This window comes from Gracilinanus agilis, chromosome X (assembly GCF_016433145.1).
Source record: "Gracilinanus agilis isolate LMUSP501 chromosome X, AgileGrace, whole genome shotgun sequence".
Taxonomy (NCBI): domain Eukaryota; kingdom Metazoa; phylum Chordata; class Mammalia; order Didelphimorphia; family Didelphidae; genus Gracilinanus; species Gracilinanus agilis.
The window spans coordinates 22,218,074-22,234,785 of record NC_058136.1 but is presented as its reverse complement, the minus strand read 5'-3'; the positions used below and the strand labels follow the sequence as shown (position 1 = coordinate 22,234,785).

General features: G+C 40.2%; 1 protein-coding gene across 1 annotated transcript in view; it reads left to right on the top strand.

Moving 5' to 3' along the window:
- MCF2 (MCF.2 cell line derived transforming sequence) overlaps window positions 1-16,712 on the top strand; it is a 188,765-nt gene that overhangs the window by 156,809 nt on the left and 15,244 nt on the right. Inside the window, exons 12-20 of the mRNA XM_044682701.1 lie at window positions 1,212-1,241; window positions 1,620-1,708; window positions 8,098-8,164; window positions 9,637-9,752; window positions 9,854-9,923; window positions 12,098-12,190; window positions 13,284-13,376; window positions 15,495-15,620; window positions 16,390-16,611. Coding sequence (XP_044538636.1) covers window positions 1,212-1,241; window positions 1,620-1,708; window positions 8,098-8,164; window positions 9,637-9,752; window positions 9,854-9,923; window positions 12,098-12,190; window positions 13,284-13,376; window positions 15,495-15,620; window positions 16,390-16,611 — 906 coding nt within the window. The remainder of the gene's footprint in view (window positions 1-1,211; window positions 1,242-1,619; window positions 1,709-8,097; window positions 8,165-9,636; window positions 9,753-9,853; window positions 9,924-12,097; window positions 12,191-13,283; window positions 13,377-15,494; window positions 15,621-16,389; window positions 16,612-16,712) is intronic.

Sequence of the window (16,712 nt, the reverse complement as noted above, 5' to 3'; positions counted from 1 at the left end):
TGACAAATCCAGGACAATTGATGAGATCACCAAATGAGGTAATATAGAGGGTCACCTAAACTCTCTGTGCCTCATGTAACTACCTTGGAAGTACGTACGTGGTTACTGATGGATCTGCCCTATGGAGGGAACTTGCATACGGTGAATCCCAATTGCAGATGAGATCACAGATCCATTACATATTCATGCAGCTAATGTCATACAATGGAAAGATTGGTATACTTGGAGTTAGGAGACCGTGGTTCAAATTCTACTTCAGATGTTTATTAGTTGTATGACCCTGGGCACCTCACTCAATGTCTGTGGACCTTAGATAATCCCTTAGAACTTATGTCCTGCATCATAATGAGTTATCATCTGAAGTGGCAGAGAGAATTTCTGCTTTGGAAAAAAAATCCTGAGACTTGACCTTTTTAATGGAAATGAAAATAGTGAGTTATGACACCCAGAAAATACAACCACCTCAGCATTTTCCATTTCTTAAAACCCTCACCTTCCGTCTTGGAATCAATACTGTGTCCTGGTTCCAAGGCAGAAGAGCGGTAAGGGTTAGGCAATGGGGGTCAAGTGACTTGTCCAGGGTCACCCAGCTGGGAAGTGTCTGAGGTCAGATTGGAACCCAGAACCTTCCAACTTTAGGCCTGGCTCTCAATCCACTGAGCCACTCAGCTGCCCCATCATTTTTTTAAGGACCCAAATGTGTTCCTTCCTTGAGTGCTAGACTTAGCACTTACACCTGGGAATGGGAAATTTCTAGAATCCAGCCTTGGCTGGTCGTTTGGGAGCATCTGGTCTGGTTATTTAATCTCCTTGCCATTGTCAAATTGTTTTAAAGACGGTCCTGATAACTGTGGAAGCTCTTCTGCAGATCAAGTTTGTGTGAGGGTGATTACTGATTGTTCAGCATTTTTAAGAGCCTCTGAAATGTTGGACTATTATGATGTGAAATTCTCACCTTGCTACGGCTAACCCAGTGGTATACTTAGCCTGCGGGGTCCCGATTCCCTGCAGGATCACGACCAAACCTTGACATTCATCTTTACCTCACTAATTCTGGGTGTTATCTTTGAAGCAGGATTCTTGGAATAGACATATTTCAGTATTCATATTGAAGTCAAACGAGTGATTCTCACATTTTCCTTATTTCTGTTGAAGGGATGGACTTTAATCCTCCTTTGAAGTTCTCCTTCGATATCTCTCTTCCTGGGAAGAAATCAAGAAAGCCTCAGAACTCACGAAAAGTAAGAATCATTGATAATAAATTTTAGAGCCGAGAGTTCAAATCTCACTTCTGACGCTTACTGGCTGCTTGACCGTGGACGTGCCATTTAACTTTCTGTCATTATAGAAGGGTCCTGATCAGCTTCAAGGGGGGAGGGAGATCATGTGCTGGATGTTCTGAAATGGACTGTGGAATCACAGGACATTGGTTTGCCTCTCTTGAACGCGACTTCATGGAATTGCAGACCGTCGATATTTTGCGACCTCTGATTAGGTGGGAAGATCGTTAAAAATGGACATTATCGTCTCGGGCTAAGACCCAATAGGAAACGAGTGAGGTTACTGCTAAGCTGCTTTGGCTTTAAAGCTGATTTGTGTTGCTTTCAAATGTCTTCCAGATTGAAGTGATGCACGATTACCAAGAGAAGAGAAATTCCTTACAGTACATTATTTCGGACAGTGAAGCCAACTTGGATGTGCTCAAAAGGTATCCTCTTCTCTGCCTTGCCCCGCCACACTTTGACAGACTTGAGGTTGGGAGACTATATGTCGTAACTACCACTGGACTTACCAGTTAGAGAATCTGGATTTGAATCCTAGCTTGGGTCCGTAGTTCCTAGAGGGCTTTTGTTAAATCATTCTTTTTTAAATTGGGGTGGGGAGGGCTCTACTAGGTTTTAGCTAATAATAATAGCTATCGTGCTTATTATGTGCCAAGCACTGTGCTAAATGTTTTACAATGATCTCATTTGATCCTAGCTTTAAATGGACTGATTTGAGTTAGAATGTCAATTATAGCCATGTTCATGGTTCTAAATCTCAATCTGAAACTCGGGTTCAGAATAGTCAATTACAATGTGTTTGGCATAGTTGGTTATTCTATAAAGAAAGAGTGAGACAGACAGAGAGAGAGAGACAGAGGAAGGGAGAGAGAGGGGTGGGGAGAAAGAGAGAGACAGAGACAGGTTCAGAGACAAAGAGAGAGAACACCACAACCACTGAAGACAGAATTTTTCATTCCAACTTTCTCATTTGTGGGATTATATGAGGAATTTGGGCAAATCATTTCCCTCATTTAAGCTTCTCTTTTTCCCTCTGTAAAAAGGGGAAACATATAGTCCCTGGCCAACTTCTGGGGCTGTTATGGGGGAATCCCATGAGGTGGAGTGCTTGAAAGCACTGTGCAACCATTAAGTGCACCAAAAACAGAAGGGGATATTATTTTGCACACCCTGCAATAATTGTCGTTTCATTTGTTTTTATAATGGTATACCAGTATTCTAGGATAAGATTATAAAGGCATTTTGCTAATCATATTAGTAATAAAACCTCTTATTTCTATGATGCTTTAAGATTTCTTTTTATAAGATTTCATTTAATTAATTAATTTAGAATATTTTTCCATGGTTACATGATTCATGTTCTTTCTCTCCCCTCCTTCCTCCTCACTCCCCCCTCCCAGAGCCAACAAGCAATTGCACTGGGTTTTACATGTGTCATTGTTCAAAACCTATTTCCATGTTATTAGTATTTGCAATAGATTGATTGTTTGGAGTCTATCATCCCAATCATATCCCCATCAAACCATGTGATCAGTCCCATGTTTTTCTTCTGGGTTTCTACTCCCACTGTTCTTTCTCTGGGTGTAGACAGCGTTCTTTCTCACAAGTTCCTCTGAATCGTCCTGGGTCATTGCATTGCTGCTAGTAGAAAAGTCCATTACATTAGATTGTGCCACAGTTGTATCAGTCTCTGTGTATAATGTTCTCCTGGTTCTGTTCCTTTCACTGTGTATCACTTCCTGGTAGTCATTCCAGTTCACATGGAATTCCTCCAGTTCATCATTCCTTATAGCACAATAGTATTCTGTCACCATCAGATACCACTATTTGTTCAGCCATTCCCCAATTGAGGGACACCCCCTCCCCCATTTTCCAATTTTTGCCACCACAAAGAGTGAGGCTGTAAATATTTTTGTATACATATTTTCCCTATTATTTCTTTGGGGTACAAACCTAATAGTGGTATGGCTGGATCAAAGGGCAGGCAGTCTTTTAAACTCCTTTGAGCATAGTTCCAAATTGCCTTCTAGAATGTGTAGATCAATTCACAACTCCACCAACAATGCATTGGTGGCCCAATTTTGCCACATCCCCTCCAGCATTTATTACTTTCCTTTGCTGCCATATTGGCCAATCTGCTAGGTGTGAGGTGGTACTTCAGAGTTGTTTTGATTTGCATTTCTCTAATTATAAGGGATTTAGAACACTTTTTCATATGCTTATTGATAGTTTTGATTCCTTTATTCGAAAACTGCCTATTCATGTCACTTGCCCATTTATCAACTGGGAAATGGCTTGATTTTTTGTACAATTGATTTAGCGCCTTATAAATTTGAGACATTAGACCTTTGTCAGAGGTTTTTGTTATAAAGATTTTTCCCAATTTATTGCTTCCCTTCTAATTTTGATTGCATTGCATTTGTTTGTACAAAACCTTTTTAGTTTAATGTAATCAAAATTATTCATTTTATATTTTGTAATATTCTTTATCTCTTGCTTGGTCTTAAAATCTTTTTGCTTTAAGGTTTAAAGAGCCCTTTGCAAACACTATTTCTTTGATCTTCATTACCCTGTCAGTTTGATGATATTACATTACTATCTCCATTTTACAGATGAGGAAACTGAGCCTCAGAGAGGTAAAAATGATTTGGCCAAGGTCACATGGCTAGTAAGTTTTTGAGGCCTCAAGAGAGTATTAGCCTAAAGGTACTTCGAAGTCCTCCAAGGGTCAGTCAGGAGTTACATTAAAGTATAATTCATGCTAGGTGGAGAAAAAGATTTCATTTCATGCTCCCTTGAAAATGAATTTTCACCAAGGGACTGCCACTACTGTTTTCTGGCTGGTTTCTGAGGCAGGCAGAGGAACTGCCCATTGTATGTCACAGAAAATTCTCAGGTGATAGAGATGGGGGGCAGGGAGGGGAATGTGTTTAAAAGACTCATTGAAATGCTAAGAGAGTAAAGACAATACATTTTTTGTAGTCCTTACAGATGATGGATGCCACTATTAGAGGAAACTCCATCCTCTGATACAGCTTAGCTACTCCTGTCTAACCCATAACTCTTAGCTAGTTGCCTTGAAAACTTAAGAGGCTAAGTAACTTGCCTCTGGTCAAATGGAGAGTATGTATCAGAGATAGGTTTTGAACCTACAACTCCCCAATTTAAAGGTTCATGCTGGCTGGTGACAGTTGACTGTTAAAAATTTTTGGTGTGAGCATTTATACCTCAGAAATCGGTAAATGCTACAAATCGGGGCTTGATTTATTATTCTGTTGATTGTCTAGACCAAAGGTGTCAAAGATGCAGCCCGTAACCCTCAGTGGCAATGCTCCCGAGTGTAGCCTCAACCAGATTGAAATGTAATTGGGATATATTTAACAAAATAAATAAAAATACAGTAAAACACAAATGGTGTTACCTTTGAAAACTAAGTCAATATGTGGCCAGCAGGGATACTTACGAGTGCTCTAATGGTGCCTGTTTCTATTTGAGTTTGACACCACTAGTCTAGACTTTGGAAAGTGATGGTGAAAGCGTTAATAATTTGGATTAAACTCACATGTTGTTAAACATTTATCATCACGGAGCTGGCCAAACCTCTAGCCATTGTATTATATTACCTCTCTGGGAGTTATAAATATAGGAAAAACAATTCTGCTGTCCAGAAAACTTCAGTATTGCTGTGATATTTTTTCCGAGTGAATTTTTAACTGCTTAAATTTTTAAAAAGTTTTATTGATGCTTTTAAACCCCACCAGAGACATTTCTGCATGTATGCCTTCCTCTTCCCCTCCCAGGGCAGTTATTCTGGTGACAAAGAAAAAAAGAAATCAAAACCATCTAACCAATACATCAACTTTATCCAATAATGTAGACAATGGTTCATACTCTTAGGCCCCTCTCTCGTTAACAGGAGGGACGTACATTGTTATATTCTTTGTAGATATTGTTTTCCTGATTCTGTTCATTTCATTCTATATCAGTTGACACAAATCTTCTTATGTTTCTCTTAGTTCTTCATCTTCACTACCTTTTTGTAGCACAGTATTCATTTCATTAGGGGTAACTAGGTGGTACAGTGGATAGAGCAATAGGCCTGGAGTTAGGAAGACCTGAGTTCAAATCTGGCATCTTGCTGTGTGAGTTATTTAACTTGTTGTGTGAGTCATTTAACGTTGTCTGCCTTAATTTTCTCATCCATCAAATGAGCTGGAGAAGGAAATGGTGAACTACTTCAATATCTTTGCCAAGAAAACCCCAAATGGGGTCACAAAAACTTCAATGTAAAATGACCAAAAAACAATAATTATTTCATTGTATTTTTAAAAAATTCATGTGTTCTTTTATATAAGTTTTAAGTTAGCTTAAACTACTTAAGCAATTTAAAATTACACAACACTTTTGCCAGTCTAATTTGTTTAGCTACCAACCTATCAGTCATTCAATCAATGGAAGCCCCTGTTGTTTCTAGTTCTTTGCTACTACAAAGGATATTACTATGATATTTTGGTATAGGTGGTCCCTTTATTTTTATCTTTAACTTCCTCTGAAAAGTTTTTATATACATTGGTAAAGCCAGAAGAAGAGTTCGATGAGTTGTAGAAAGATGGCCACTCTGATGCATCCAGTGGAGCCATGAATTGGTCTATCCGTTCTGGAAAGGAATTGGGAATTATGCAAAGAAAGTTGCTAAAATATCTATACCCTTTGACTCAAGGATCCCATGGATAGTCACATACCCCAAGGATGTCAGTGACAGAAAGAAAGGTCCCATACACACTGAGATATTTATAGTAGTGTTTTCTTTGATCACAAAGAACTAGAAACAACGGGGATGTCTGTTGACTGGGCAGTGGTTAAACAAACTGGTACATGAGTGAAATGGAATATTACTGTGCTATAAGAAATGATGACTACAGAGAAGCAGAGAAAGATCTATGCGAACTGATCCAGAGGGAAGTAAGCAGAGCTAGGCGAACAAGGTACACAATGACTACAATGGTATAAGCAGAAAGAAGAAGAATAACAAAAGAATCCAAATTGAATGTTCAGAAATTATAATGATTGAGCTTGTTCCCAGAGAAGAGATATAAGAAGATACCTTCCCCCCTCCCCTGGCTTGTTTACAGTGTTGAGGGACTATGGATATAGAACATTATGTATGAGAACATACTTTTAAACTTGTTCATTAGTTTTGCTAAGCTTTTTTTACTCTTTTAAAAAAATTATTCTTAGTAATTGAGTAGGAGAGTGTGTACGAAGCGAAACACTGGGAAATGCAGGTGACATAAAAGCAAATATATATATATATATATATATATATATACATACATACATACATATATACATATATCAAAAGCTATTTGAAAAGAAAAATTTTACATGACCACAATCAGGACCACCAGAATAGTAAGGAGAGGGACCTTTGTATTAAATAGCTCTGATGATAGTCTTGTATCCAAAATATATGGGGAATTAACACAAATAAATGGGATTAAGAGTTATTCCTCAAAAGATAGGTGACCAAAGGATATGAACAAGCAGTTCTGAGCAGAATTACAGGCCATTAACAACCATATGAAAGACTTTCCCAAGTTACTAAAAATATAAGGAATGCCAATTTAAACAATTTTGTCGTTTTACTTTATACCCAGCAAATTGACAAAGATGACAAAAGAGATGGTTGGAGTGATAGTGGGAAGACAGACACTTGTTGGCCCTGTAAATTAATTTGTCTAGCTATTCTGGAAAAGAATTTACAATTAAGCGAAAAAAATGAACGAACTATTATACCCAATTACTTTAAAAAAGGATTCTACTTCAGAGATTAAGGATCCAATTTTGTTATAAAATAAGACATTATTTTGTAGATTAAAAAAGAGAAGATGGGGCCAATCACTTAATAAGACCAAATCAGGGCAGCTGGGTGGCTCAGAAGATAGAGAGGTAGGCCTGGAGATGGGAAGTCCTGGGTTCAAGTCTGGACTCATTTACTTCCTAGCTGCATGACCCCCTAGGCAAGTCACTTTAACCCTCATTGCCTAGCCCTTACTGCTCTTCTGCTTTGGAACCAATATAGAGTATTGATTCTGAGACGGAAGGTAAGGGGTTAAAAAATAAGAGCTAGGTGTTCCATCTGCTCCCTTACTATGGTCAAGATGTCAGGAGAGCTGGAGGAAGACTCTTTTCTCATTGGGTAGACTGCCTTTGACCATAATAAACTTATGGGAAGGCATGGAGGATGGGCAGGCATAGGTATGACTATCATGTGCTCATATGCATAGATCTATTGGAGTGTTGGGGGACCTAGAACTGGAAGAGGCCTTTAAAAACATGTAACCCAACCCCCTGATTTTACAGCAGAAGAAACAACCCCAGAGAGGGGAGGTGACTTACTCAAGGTCACTCAGGAAGGACTCAAACTTAGTTTCTTGTGCTTCAACTCCACCCTTTCCTAATAATTTTTTAAAAAAGATTGTTCTTGAGTCTCCAGAATAAATTTTTAAAAAATCATTTGACTTGGTTTGAGACTTTGGAGAATAAGCAAACATAATCCTTAGCTTAGAAGTCTTGTTACTCTTGTAAGAGCCCCAAAGCACTTAATTTCTCACTTTGACAATAAGACCTAGCAAGTATTTTGTCTGAATTGGTCCTTCTTTGCTTTAGATAGCTTCGATGGCCTGATTTACATTTTAGTGACTGATGCACAGGGCAATCGTATTTTCATGGACTTGCCTATCTTTGTAAACCTTAAAGGTCCCAAAGAAATAGAGCTTCTATTAATTAAACATGTTTTCCTTTTTTTCCCCAGCCATGTCATAAATGAGCTAATAGAGACTGAGAGGGTGTATGTGGATGAACTGTTCTCTGTCTTGATGGTGAGTATTATTGTATTTCAGTCACTTCTTTCTCCTCCTACCCCTGTCCCCAGTATCTGAATTAATAACTTACCTATGTAAAGGTTTCCCAGAAGTCTCAGTGTAGTGTTTCTTAAATCCTTCCCTTGTGTCTTAGAATCAATACTGTGTATTGGTTCCAAGGCAGAAGAGTGGTAAGGGCTAGGCAATGGAGGTTAAGTGACTTGCCCAGGGTCACACAGCTAAGAAGTGTCTAAGGCTAGATTTGTACCCATGTCCTCCCGACTCCAGATCTGGTGCTCTATCCACTCTGCCACCTAGTTTCCCCTCAGTGTGGTCTCAAATGATTACATCTTAAAAATTGAACCAATTCTTTTGGAATACTCTGTACAGTGCTTTTGCATACATTATCTCATGTAATATTCATAACAACCAAGTGAAGTCAGTATTTCTGGTATTATTATCTCGTGTTTGACTTTGTGGACAAGTCCGGAGGAGGTGTTTAATACTCAGAAAAGTCAGGTGATTTGGTCAAATAGCTCCTAAGTGCTTTGGGGCAGGATTCAAGTTGAGTCCTTCTTTATTCTGAGCCCTGCACTCTAGCAAGACTGTCTTCATCTTCATAAACATGAATAGATTAAGTTGTCATGATGTGTATGCCAACAGGATGTTTCTTCCACTTTGAACTCTAAGGCAATCCAATCAAACAAGCATTTAATATAAGGTCTATTATACACCTGGTGTCAAGGATGCAATTTCCAAAAAGATAAAGAGCTCCTACCTAAAAGTGTTAACAATCACATGACATTCCACATTTTTAGTGCTTTCGGGTTTATTATGATCATATTACATATGTTAATTTTGCTCTCACACAACCCTGAAGAATAGGTAGTGAAGGAATATCATTGCTCACGTTTTCACAGATGAGAAAACTCAAAGCCCATAGAGTTCAAAGGATTTGCCCAATTCATGATTGAACTGGGTAATACTCAAGCCCAAGTCATCTAAACTCCCAGGTCCAGTGATATTTCCACAAGTTATAATCCCAACCACAACAATCCACTCTACTTCTGAAGGAATAGTTTTTGAATGAACTTAGTCTAAAGAAAGAACCTGGCTTTACCTGTTCAACCAGCATATGTCAAAATAATGACAGCGCAATAGGTCCAAAAGGCAACATTACAGATCAAGACATGGACATTAGTAGAAAGTTACTCAAGACACTTAATGGAATTCACATGCATGTAGCAGGGAGCAGAGTATCATGGAAAGAACACTGACCTGGAGCTAAGAAAGACTCAAGTTCAAATCCTGCCTTTGACTCTTGGCAACTATATGACCCAAAAAAGTCAGAATCCTTTGACTCTCAGCTTCCTCATCTATTTAAGTAAGGATAATAATATCAACAACATTAATAAATAAAGGGTGCCAAAATTGTTAGGCATTGTGAAATCTGGTTTTAATAAACTGATGACTGTTTTTGGGTTGGCCAGGGCTACCGAGCAGAGATGGACAACCCCTCGATGCTAGTGCACATGCCACCTGCCCTAAGAGGCAGGAAGGATATTCTCTTTGGGAACATGCCTGAAATCTATGAATTCCACAACACGTATGTTAATGATAAATCAGTCATTCTTACTTCATAGAATTTTTTCTCTCTCATGTATCCAATGGAAGAGTTATCTTATATTCTCTCTAACCTTTTCGCAGGATTTTTCTGCAGAGCCTGGAAAGCTGCATTAGAACACCACAACGTGTGGGATATTGTTTCCTGGAAAGGGTTGGTTAAACTCCTGTTCATTTACCAGTGTATTTTTCCCCTCCCAGAGAGTCATCCCTTAGAGCAGGAGTTCTTGACTTGGAGTTCTTAGGCCCAACAGGTTTCCAGGTTTGAATATTCTTGCCTTGCTGTGCTGAGTTGTAGTCTATATGAGGGGACCCTAGTTAGCCTAGAAAACATGTAGCCCTATTTGCGTATGAGCCATTGTGGGTTCGCCCTTTGTTAAAGCAGAGACAATGACTACAGGTGGTGCTTTCTCCTTACACGTACATTCTTGGAAACTCTCAAAATGATCTGTAGTAGCTATTCAGCTTGGAAAGCCATGGAAAACAGTGTGTTTTTGGTTTTAAATTCTTAACGCTCTCTGGGGAGATGAGCAACTCCCTGTGTCCAAAGTGTATTGTATACTTTGCTCAGCATGGAATCTCTTATCTACCTCTCTCAACCTGGAGGGCTGCCCCTCCTTCCTCCTTTTCCATCATGTATCTAGATTATTCTGCCCTTTCGTCAAAATGGAACAGAGGACTTTCCTCTTCTGTGAGGCCCTCCCAGACCACCTTAGTCCATGGGAGCCTCTTCCACCCCAATTCCTTTCCTAATTCTCTGAGACTTGTCATCTTCAATCAACCAGGCAATCAGCAAGCATTTATTAAGTGCCTACTCTAGGTCAGACATTGTGGGAAGCCACTTGGGAGCTGAAGAAAAAAGGGAGAGCAACCTCTACCTTCAACGATCTAATGTTTCCATGAAGGAGCTAGCACAAATGGACATAAGTATATACAACATATGTATGATGGAGAGAGACAAGGAAACTTTAGAAGGGACACAAGTAGCAATTGTGGGCTTGGAGGTGAGGTCAGGAAAGGCCTCCGGCAGGAAGTGATGCTTAAACTGAGTCTCAGGGGAAGCCATGGATTTAAGTAGAAGTCATGGGCCAGAAGGACATTCCAGGCATGGGGGAACGGTCTCAACAAAGGCATAGAGAGAGGAGATGGAGCATTGTGTATGACCAGCACTCTGAAATGCCGAGTTTATAGAGGGGAGGAATGTGCAAGAATCCTGAAAAGAGAGGAAAGGACCAAGGTGGGAAGTACTTTAAATGCCAGAGCAGATTCTCTTTGAGCCTACAGGAAACAGGGAGCCACTAAAGTTTCTTGATTAGGAGAATAACCTGATTAGGTCTGTAGATATCTGTTTTGTGTTGTTGTCTGTAGTTTTATGCACCTTTTTCATTCCTCTACCTAGGCTATCCACCCTTTGAGAGCAGAAACTGTCTTCTATTTCTTTTTCTGCTCATTGCCTAGGGGTGCATTACATATAGGCGGGAATTGAACTCAAGCCTTTGCAGTATTGAGATAATCCCTCTCCATCACCTTTTTTTTTGGGAAACAAACAAACAGAAAATCTTACCTTCTGTCTTAGACTCGATATTAAGTATTGGTTACAAGGCAGAAGAGAGGTAAGGGCTAGGCAATGGGGGTGAAGTGACTTGCCCAGGATCACACAACTAGGAAGTGTCTGAGGCTAGATTTGAACCCAGGACCTCCCATCTCTGGGCCTGGCTCTCACTCCCCTGAGCCACGTAGCTACCCCTAACATTGTCTACTTCTAAAGAGTTTAGATTCTAATAGAGGAAACAGCAAGGTGTCTCAAAAGTCTTGGTGCATTTGGAAGCTTTAATAACTAGACTGTTCATAGCTAGATCTGTGCCACATAAGAGTATATGAAGAATAAATAGAAATATGTAGAAAGTTGTTAAACACAGAGTAGTTGGAGAGGGGTGTCTGGAAGACAGATCAATGCACAAAATATGTACAGAGGATGATCTTTTCACTTTCCTTTTCAACTCTATTAAATTGTTGGTCTGAAATTCCTCAGATGTAGCATTTGTCCACTTCTGGGTGTTTAACAGAGCACATAGTGCATAGTAGGTAAATGTTTGCGAGTACATCTTAGATCCAAGCAGGCAGAGACCTCCAAGGCCAACCCTCCCTCATTTTACAGAGGAGGAAACTGAGGCCCAGGGACAGAAAAGGACTAGTTCATCATGATGCAGTAGAGAAGGACCTGTTTCTCCGTAGGTGTTCATGTGTCTCCACATGTGCTGCTAGTCTAGCTTAGTGATCGATCCATTTGTAGAAGAACAATAATATTGCATTTTCTTTCTCTCCCAGCGGAACAATTTCCAGATATATGAGACGTACTGTCAGAACAAGCCCAGATCCGAGCTGCTTTGGAGACAGTACTCAGAGAGCACCTTTTTCATTGTGAGTGTTATTTTATTGGGGAGGAGGAAAGAAAAAGGATAAGTGATGCTAATCCTTTCCAGAATTTTGCTATTAGTCTTAATCCACATGTAATGCACATCATAAACTGCATGCTGGAAGGGACTTTAGAGGTCATTGGGTCAGACCATCTCGTTTTACAAGTGAGGAAACTGAGGATAAGTGATTTGCCCAAAGCTACACAGCCAGTTACATATTAGAGATGAGATTTGAATCTAGGTCTTCCTGACTCTCAGTCTAGCACTCTGTCCACTATGCTGTGCTGAATATCAAAGAGTGCTCCACTTTTTTGATTGCCTCATTTTCTCCTCCATCCCTGCAACTCACCTTATTTCACCAGCTGCCCGCAGACCTTGGAGTATACACCTCTCTCCCTAACTAGCCCAAACTTTATCTGCCTATTTCTAGATCCCCAAATCTTAGGACCCAAGGTCTCGGCCAAGCCAGATCTGGTAATGGTGTCTCAATGGCCGAAAGAAATCTTGTCCCGGTGCTGTGGGTTGGGTTTCCCTGTTTTATGAAAAAGCCCTTTATGCCCATCCCACAGGTTTCCTTTTCAAATCAGACTAATTTTTTTCCAGCCTCATGGCCTGTGGAGCCTGTGCTCATCTGCCTCCATGTCTTCGGAAATGTTTTCACTTTAGTCTCCAGTCCATCCTTCTTTTCCTAAATGTTTTTTTTCCTTTTACACATCTCTTTAACATACCAATTCTGTGCTAATGTACCCTTTTAAAGTGTAAATTATTCAGTAAACCTACTGCTTTTTAGGACTGTGGAATTTAGGGGCTTCCCTCCACCACATTAATGGGACAATTTCCAGCCTTTTGTAAACTAGCTTATACACACTAAGATCCTGTGCCATCTGGGATGTCATCTGGTATCTCTCTCTCTCTCTCTCTCTCTCTCTCTCTCTCTCTCTCTCTCTCTCTCTCTCTCTCTCTCTCTCTCTCTCCTGTTTGAGGCTTAACAGATATTGACATTTCTGAACTAATCATTTAGCAAGTGGCATTTTTATGGCTCCAGGTCATAGTTCAGATTCACCAATCTTTCTGTTTGTTTTTTTTTTGTGACACAGGAATGCCAAAAGAAACTAGAACATAAGCTTGGTCTAGACTCCTATCTGCTCAAACCCGTGCAACGCCTGACAAAATACCAGTTGCTTTTGAAGGTATCCACATGATGTGCTTTATTGCTTATTAACTTTGGAGGAAATCGCAACAGGTTTTGGTAGCTCACTTAGCTGCTCTTGGAATAGGTACACTCAAGGACTTGCCGAGTCAGGTACCATACTGTGTTAGGTTGGATTCCCCAAATACCCAGGAAGTTGATTTTGATTTCCCCTCCAGCAGTGCAGATTGCATCCTATCAGTGCCCATCCATCCCTGACACTTAATTGTCATGTGCTATCTTTAAGGTACCACTGGGGCCAATTGGCTTCATTCATTTCATTTCATTTTATTTTAATTTAATTTAATTTTTAAAAATCCTTACTTTCCATCTTAGAGTCAATACTCTAAGTATTGGTTCTAAAGTAGAAGAGTGGTAAGGGTAGGCAATGGGGGTCAAGTGACTTGCCCAGGGTCTTACAGTTATGAAGTATCTGAGGCTAGATTTGAACCCAGGACCTCTCATCTCTAGACCTGGCTCTCAATCCACTGAGCCACCCAGCTGCCCTGGCTTCATTCATCTGAATTCTTTGGGACACATTTTTATTAAGTACTAAGTAATAAGCATTTTATTAAGCATCAAGTATGTGCTGGGCACTGTGCTAGGTTGTGGGATGCAAATGAAAAGAGATCCTCGCCCTCCAGGACTTATGATGTACTAATGGGAGGTGGGATATGATCTCCACAGAGAAGTAATTACAAAGAAACTTCATGAGAGTGCTAACAAATGGGGGCAACTGGGAGAGACTTCAAATAGGAAGTGGTCCCTAAGCTGTGATTTGAAGGAATCGAAGGATTCTGAGAGACAGGGATCATTCGAAAGGAGTACACAAACATGGAAGGCCACCCATTCAAAGGCATGGAGAGGATGTGGGGAAGAGAAACGGTTGTCTGTAACCAGCAGCTAGCAGGTCATTCTGCCTTGAATGGAGGACATGTGAAGAAGAGAAGCATGAAATAAGACTGGAAGGGTTAGCGGGAGTCAGATTGTGGAAGGATTTAAATGAAGGACAAAGGATTTCCCAATAAAAGCATTATTCAATAATACCTCGCATAATGTGACTCCAACCAACCCCTGCTCACAGCAGCATCATTGGTACATTATCTCGAAGCCCCTCTCCATGGTGCCATTCAAGTCACTGATCATTGTATCTGCAATGCTAATCAGATGTTTGGCATTGAGCTCATGCTTCAGCCCTTGCGGTTTGAACTCCCTGGTGTCAGCTTACTGCTGCATTGCTTACTACAGATATATGATACTTCGTGCCCCCTGCAACATTGTTTTTCCTAATTTTACGTTTTTATGGAACCATTTAATGACATTGACCAAGGTATGCCAGTTTCTTGAGTCCCATCCCACGTGAGAAAACCCCTTTGGCATAAACCTCAAGCCATCATCCCGCTGAGAACATCTGGAGTAGTCTTAGCCATTTAATTACCCATCCTAAGAGCTGTTTTCCTGGTGATTTTATGAGAAACTTAGATGCGTGGCCTTCAATAAGAATTCATAAAAATTAAAAATGCAAACCCCGACTCATGATGGGATGGAGATGCTGCAAGAGAGCTTGTTTGGCGTCCTCAGGAAAAGATAAAGATAGCTTTCCCCTGGGGTATTAGTGCAGCTTTTAGCTCTTTTATCGTGGAGCAGTCCAGGTTTGGGGTATGTTTAGACCCTTGGACCAATGTCCCTGTGGAGCAGGTGGTGCAAATATGAATATTCCTATTTTGTAGATGAGGAAACCAAGGCTCAGAAAGAGTGAGTCCCTTAGAGCTGGTACGGGGCAGAGCTAGAATTCGCACCCAAGTTCTTTTTGGTACTTTTCTCTCATTTATGCACAGCTCTTGCCTCTTGACTGGATACCTTGAGTTTTGTAAAAGTCCAACGCTTTGCATGACCTTTGCTTCCCTCACCTTAAGTCCCCATATTAGAAAAGAATTATTGACTGTGGCACTGAGGTGACAGATAAAGCAAGTGTCATCTTCTCTAAACTCTGTTGGAGAGGTAGTATTATCCTGGAGAAAACCAAAACAAAGCCAAAAAGAAAGCCCGACTGTTTCTTTTCTTGAATTGTTTATATCAGGCTAACATTGAGAGTTCGCTTCCTGATGTCTCTCTCTAGGAGTTACTCAAGTACAGTGGTAACTGTGAAGGTGTCCAACAGCTCCAGGAAGCTCTCATTGCCATGCTGGACTTACTGAAGTCTGTCAATGATTCCATGCACCAGACCGCCATTATTGGCTATGAGGTAAGTGCGAGTCACAAATTCCGTGTACCTTGGGACCCATTCCTCGATATGCCACCACCTCTCCACTATCCAGTGAATCCTCCCTGAGTACAAAGAAAGGCTAAATACATCTATTAAAGACAGCTACCACTACTGAGGTTATGTGGCATTTAACAAAAGCAGTCCCCCACCTCTTTACTGAGAGAGAGGAGGAAAGTCTGTTCCATCATTAGCTTTCTGGGAATGAGATGGGTCACTGCATTCAAGCCCGAGTTCTGACTATCTTTTGGCACTCTTTTCCGTCGTAATATTGTAGCCTGTGCCTAAATTATTCTTCCGATTCTGCCTTCTTTGTTCCATATCAATCCACATGAGGCCTCCTGTGTATTCCTGAATTTCTCATATTTGTCATTTCCAATGGCACAATAACATTCCTCTGCACTCTTCTACCAAAATTTCTTCAGTTATTCTTCAATCAATGGACACTAGCTCCATTTCCAGTTTTGTGCTGCCCCTAAAAAGTACTGCTATGATATTTGGAATATGAGACCTTTATTTCTGTCTTAATTGTCCTTTTCTAGTACTATCATTGAGTGAATGGGTAGAAAGAGTTTTCTTGCATAATTCCAAATTGTTTTCCAGAAGTGCTGGCCAAGTTCATAGTTCAGCCCACAGGGTGTTCATATGCCATATGAATATAATCCTTCTACCACTGACTATTTCTGATTCTTATCTTCTTGATCAAATGTGTATATAGTTGCACTAATAGTTTTTTAAATTTCATTTCTAGGGTAACCTAAGTGACCTGGGCAAGGTATTAATGCAAGGATCATTCAGTGTTTGGATTAGTCATAGAAAAGGTACCACCAAAATGAAGGACTTTGCCCGATTCAAGCCAATGCAACGCCACCTTTTCTTGTATGAAAAAGCTCTTGTGTTCTGTAAGAGAAGAGATGAACATGGAGATGGACATGACAAAACACCCTTCTATAGCTTTAAGCACTATTTGAAAGTAAGACATATTTAATCTCTTGTCATACTGATGCCTTCATGTGTTGTATGTCTTTTCCGATAGGCCTCCTCTGAAAACTCATTGTGGTATACAGGTGACTC